This window comes from Zingiber officinale, chromosome 5B (genome assembly GCF_018446385.1).
Source record: "Zingiber officinale cultivar Zhangliang chromosome 5B, Zo_v1.1, whole genome shotgun sequence".
In the NCBI taxonomy this organism is placed as follows: domain Eukaryota; kingdom Viridiplantae; phylum Streptophyta; class Magnoliopsida; order Zingiberales; family Zingiberaceae; genus Zingiber; species Zingiber officinale.
Window position 1 is genome coordinate 19,333,253 of NC_055995.1, and position 5,801 is coordinate 19,339,053.

General features: G+C 41.0%; 1 protein-coding gene across 2 annotated transcripts; it reads right to left on the reverse strand.

Annotated features, from left to right (window-relative positions):
* Positions 1 to 1,550: 1,550 nt before the first annotated feature.
* Positions 1,551 to 5,451, reverse strand: LOC121984200 (lipase-like PAD4). 2 transcript variants are annotated; one of them, XM_042537023.1, is made up of 4 exons: positions 5,296 to 5,451; positions 4,869 to 5,223; positions 2,811 to 3,551; positions 1,551 to 2,532 (listed from the first exon to the last, which is right to left on the reverse strand). In XM_042537023.1, exons 1-4 carry the CDS (start codon positions 5,325 to 5,327, stop codon positions 1,753 to 1,755), a joined length of 1,908 nt encoding a protein of 635 aa, XP_042392957.1. In that variant the 5' UTR covers positions 5,328 to 5,451; the 3' UTR covers positions 1,551 to 1,752. The 2 variants fall into 2 exon arrangements, with proteins under 2 accessions (XP_042392957.1, XP_042392955.1); XM_042537021.1 differs by having other exon boundaries at positions 1,551 to 2,535.
* Positions 5,452 to 5,801: the final 350 nt, after the last annotated feature.

A 5,801-nucleotide genomic window follows, 5' to 3' on the forward strand; every position in this document is an offset into this window, starting at 1 on the left:
CTACTACTATGTCGAGAGGCTATCCGACAACTTACACCAAAAATACATTCTTCGTTGTCGGTATATTCGTTATTGTACTTGCATATTATTGTAACTGCTCATCTTATACTTGTATGAAATTGCTTCTTCTCTGAAAGTTTTTTAGAGAGAAGAACTATATTAGTTTGTCCATTGGAAGTGATTAAAGATTGTGGGTCTTAAAGTAGTTGTCATTAGACTACAATCTAAGTAAAATCAAACTATCCTTTACTTTATTTTCACTTTTTTTTTTTGGATTAGTCAGCATCTAACCTAAGGTTCTATTGGTGAGCACCGTGATGAGATGCGAAAGAAAGTAGAGTCAGAATCGGAGGGCCATCACTATCAGAGATAGATCTAGCTTTTCCAGTGTTGTGTACTAGGCTTCGACATCTTTTTGTAAATGATTTGAGAAGTAGACAAGTTGTTGAGTGTTAACTTCCTGTCATATTAGGACTAAGTTAAGAGCCCTTTCCAAAGCTAATAAGTATAGCCATAGGAGCTCTCCCACCGCAAACTTGGACATAACAGGTAGGTTAGTCAAATAGTCTTCAGTTCTGTGAAAGCTTGTTCACATTTCTTATCCCATAAGAATCGAGTGGCCTTGCGCAACACTTTGAAGAATGGAAGACTCTTCATGGTTGATTGGGAAATAAACCATGATAATGCGGTGATTTGCCAGACCAATCTTTGTCCTTGTAATCAAGACTCATGAAGGATGTTGAATCGATCGTCACCGTCGCCGGTTGCCGCAAGCTCCGGCACAGGTGCGGCGGCCATCGGTAGAGGTCGCAGGATATTTTTGTCATTTTATAATAATCAAAAATTACATACATTACATTACCAAACATAGTAATGTAATCAAGATTACATTACATTACATTACATTACAAATTTGATTACATTACAAGTAAGATTACATTACACCAAATCAAACGTAGCCTTAAGGCAATCGCTTTCGTGCGTGGTGTAGTTGCTTTGCTGGAATAATTATAAGGCCTTTTATTAAAACATAATTGGAAAGTAATTTCTTAGCATTATAAATTAACATTATAATTGCTCAAATTAATATGTTGATTACATTTATGTAACCAATCTATATGAAGGATATTGTTTTTAGCAGTTTGATAAATTATTTATTAAATCAAAGGAATTTATAATATAATTAGAATGTATTTATGGTGGCATAGCGAATTGCTAAACCGTTTCGTATAGCACAGCATCTAAGTCAATACATAATATTTTTCAAGGCTTACATGGAAGATGAATTGTATTTGATATATTTATGATGCAAAATTGTTTTTTTTAAAACAATTATAACTGAATTATAATTGTACGTGCAGTTGTTGCGGTAAGTTCAATTTTGTTGGGGCTGCTATCAATCCAACATTTAAAGCTCTTGTTGCCTTTGTCTGATTTCAGTGGTTTCAGTTATAGCTTAAGTTAGCAACCCAGTCCATTAGTCTGATTTCAGGGATTTTAAAAACTTGTGACTAACCAAATGTTTCAGAAACTTTCATAACGAAAATGAGTTATAAGAAATTGACATCCATGACTAGCATACCATAACTTAAACAATTATTCAACTGTACAATGTAATCAGATCAGAACACTGATATAAAACCTCCATTTTATATAATGATGATTTATCACTACTGATTAAGAACACTAATGCTAATTTTTCTAAGTATAAACTGTATTACTAGTGTTAATTTCAAAATATAATTGCATACCTTACATGCCTCCAGTTACTCCAACTAGAACAGTCGAAGAAGGTACACTGCATGCCTGCTTCAGCTTCATCTCCTTCACCGCATTCACCCAAATGCTAAAGCTCGATCTTGGAGCCAACACGTCGATCGACACCTCCTTTCTCTCGATCAATCCATTTGCATAGCTTTCGAAGCCATTGATGTTCTCCCAAAGCTTCACCAACTTGGTGGGGTTTTTCTCGCCCTGAGCATTCTCGATCCATTCTCTTGCTTCTTCCACCTTGGCCCAGAAACATGAGTCCTGCGTCAGCCCAGCAAACTTGCTCCTCTTCCGGTTGGCAGCCTTCTCCTCATTCCACCATTTGTCAAACACCTCATACCTCCTCTCCCTGCCATGGTTCAGGTAGTGGCCCCTGGTCTTGTAGAGCTGGCACCGGTAGTATTCGGCAATGTCCAGGGGCTCAACTAGGAGCTTGTAGAATTGAGCAGCATTGACCCACTTGTCGCGCTTCAAGAAGTTGTGTGGCAGCTTGTTGTCCTGCAGCATAGAGAGCAAACTGTCCCAGAAATGCCCAAGCTTGATGCGGTTTATATTAACCTTGCTATCACGCTTGGGCGCCTTCCGGAGCTTGAAACAATCATAGTAGCCCATGTCATCATCACACAAGTCCTTATACCACTCAATCTGAGCACGGCATGGTGTCACCTTGGCTAGCTTTATAGCTAGACTGGCACTGTTTAGATTCGGGCGCCGACACATGCTCAATTCAAGCCATTCTCGTGCCTCCGTGGCCCCCATGTCCTGCTATATTGAACGACTGGTAAGTCATTGGTTTAAGGTTTCAGAATCTCAAATGCAACAATGTCAGAGCAAACTTAGACTCAACCTTACATTCATCTCAGTTAAGTAGACTGCTTTTAAACATATAAATAGTATATTTCAAAAAGCATACCTTGATTTTTTTTTTTTCTCCTAATACTGTGAAAGGAAGACAATTGAAGGCCAACTACTATTGGCTTAAGTGCTTAACTTTTTTTAAAGAGAATAAAAGATTAATAGTATAAAAAATACCAATCTACCTGCACTCCAAGGCCTGATGCCTCCAGTGCCAGTGAGACCCCCACGCTATAGTTAGACTTGGTTTCATATTCTTCAGAGTGGAGTCTCTTTTTGAATTGTAGGTTTTCTGATAACTTTGACACGAGATCCCCATAGGAAATGTGCTGCTCCTCCATGCTGCTACTTGCATCACCTGTCATGAACGTTAGTTGGAGCATCTTCACAACAGTCAATGGATCACTGATGCACACTGCTCCTTCTGTGGAGCATAAAGCATAGTTTCCGAATGGTCGATAAATATCCATGTGATGCTTCTGCTCTGCTGCCGCTTCACTGATATGCATAGATATATAATGATGCAGCTCTGCTTTCTGGTTGTCAGACATGCCCAATGTGGATCTTGAGGACTGAGGATTACACATTGAAACTTGCCATGATTGCATGAGATTGTGAATTAAGGTAGCAAACTGGTTAGGCATGGAGTTGAGAGGGCAAAAGAGCAGCCTCGGCATGATGTCATGCTGTGAGACAACATGACAGAACCTTCCACCCCATCGTTCTCTAAGAATTGCTCGAGAGAGTGTCTCATTCCCTATCATTGGGCTCCCAAATGTGATACAGAGGAGTGAAGCAGGCGTTGGAGCATTTGCCCGAGCAGATGATGCGCATAGGAAATAGAGGCCCAAAAGGGAGGCCATGCAACCTCCCACAGAGTGACCAGTCAATACCACGGACTTGTTTTTGGTCTCTGATATCAGCACCTAAACATTTCAAGCAAAGAAATAACCACAACTCTACATACACAAAATAACATGTTATTTTGATATGACAAATATCAAGTTATGTCAACAAAGCATCATGGTATATCCTTGAAAAATAAAATCCGATTATCATAGTATTGCATCTTACCGGATCAATTTTAGTTATTAAAACTCAGGAAGGATGGTAAATGGTATACATGACATGTGGAATGAATTGCAGTAACAACTTTTAATACTGACGAAAATGAAAAACAAAAGGAGTATATAACAGATCACAAGATAATTTGATGGTGGAGAGCGGGTCAAACTTGCAATAAACTGCCATCATAATCTTCCTAATGTAAGACTGGACTTCGCTGGGAAGACTTTGTTGGTATACTTGATGGAAGCATCTCCAAGAATGGACAATCAGCCTATTTTGACTGAAACTTGCGAGACCAGATATCCTGGTCCACAAAAAAGTGGACCAGGGGATGGTCCACTCTCAATTGCGGCCGGATCGTAATTGCGATCCGACCATAATTGGTTGCGATCCCTTTATGGGTTCATCGTTCCCACCAAATTATAGTTTGGGTCGGAGCGGGCTGCCAAAGGCCGCCCCCACTCAATGCCCGGCAACTTGGACGCTTGCCTCGCCCGCTCCGACCCAAATTATAACTTGGTGGGGACGGTGAACCCATGAAGGAATCACAATCAATTGCGGCCGGATCGCAATTACAATCTAGCCATAATTGGAAGTAACTTTTTTGTGGACCAAAAGATCTTCTCTCGAAACTTGCTGACTCTCGTTGTTAGGAATGGACCGTCTTTCTACGCATATAATGCAGCAATATATATCTCAGCCTCTACTGTAGATCTTATAGACATAAACAGAAATAACATTAAACGAGGATGTCATGGCAAAAACCTTCTTTTTGTATCAGGAAAAAAGAAACGAAAATATTGATGAATTTGCAGTCTACAAGGCTTAAAAACGTAGAATGCATCTTGAATTCTCTCTGGACCCGTCATTTTTCACAAATCCCATGCCCAGATTGGCATACTTTACCATAAGAAGGTGCAGTGCTACACCTAAAGGTTGTGCTGATATTTAATTTTCAAAACTTTCCAGCAATTGACACCAAGGAAGAGGGCGCATGCATCTCGAAGTCCAAAGATCAATTTTTTCTTCCACTCAAAAAAAAAGGAAAAAAGGATCATCATATTCAAGTAATGATGCAATTTAGGAGATTTGGTGAAATAAAAAAACGACCCTAATTTGATTAAATTAGGAGCATAGGAAACCCTAATCCAAGGGGGAAAAAATCGAGGACAGACCTGGAACTCGGAGCTATGGTACAAGCTCATAAACAGGCGGAGGGCACCGGCCTGGAGGAGGACCGGCGGCGGCTGCCCGCCGTCGTCCCCTTCGCCTCCGCCCAGCGGCTCAAAGAGCTCATGCGCGCCACTGTAAAGGGGAACAAGCTCGAAGAACCCACCGCCGAAGCCAGACGAGGCCGCGGACGGCGAAGCGTCTGTATGCGCCCCGGAGAAGGCGACGAAGACCGCGTCGTCGCTCCTGTCGAGAACGAATCTCGCGTTGACAGCATTGGCACGCAGGGAGCGGCTCCACGCTTGAGTCAGCAAAGGGGAGGAGGCGAGGAGAGCGCCGAGGACGTGGCTTGTCTCGAACCTTTAAGAGAAGCCCCAAATCAAGACAGAGCGAGAAGGGAAAAGGCGATGGGATTGAGCTGTAGAAACTTACATGGAGCGCTCCGCCTCCGCCCTGGAATCCATTGCCGTAGCTTGAGGTCGAATTTAGCGGCGAGGAGGAAGAGGGGAACTTGATGTTTGGGGAAAGAGAAAGAACGATGGTTTGGGTTTCATGGTGCACACTTTCAACACACTGATTGAGAGAGATCTCGTTTCGTGTTTTTAGCTTAAATGTGAAAGCATGGCACGCACCATTATTGAACAAATTTACTTTGCACCCCCTCCCCTAGTTGTTCTCTTTCTTTTAAAAATATACTTCGTAGTTTTAAAACTGTAACAATACCCTCACTGACATAAAAAAATTAAAAAATAAAAAATAAAACTCAGAGGAGCACGTTTTTAAATCCCATTTTTCTTTTTCTTTTTTTAATCAAAAAGTGTCCCCCCCCCCCTCTCACTTGTAATTATATTATTCGATATTGTTATTTCTTATCACACACTAAATTACAAATCACTCTATTAATTATATCAACATGATAAATACCTATTGAACGATTA

What these genes read in the sequence shown, in the direction of transcription:
- LOC121984200 (XM_042537021.1), bottom strand. Translation starts at nt 5,327, where the DNA reads ATGGATTCCAGGGCGGAGGCGGAGCGCTCCAT. An exon ending in GCGGAGGCGGAGCGCTCCAT is followed by an intron (nt 5,224 to 5,295) that starts GTAAGTTTCTAC and finishes CTTCTCTTAAAG; the next exon opens with GTTCGAGACAAGCCACGTCC. An exon ending in ACCATAGCTCCGAGTTCCAG is followed by an intron (nt 3,552 to 4,868) that starts GTCTGTCCTCGA and finishes TGAAATGTTTAG; the next exon opens with GTGCTGATATCAGAGACCAA.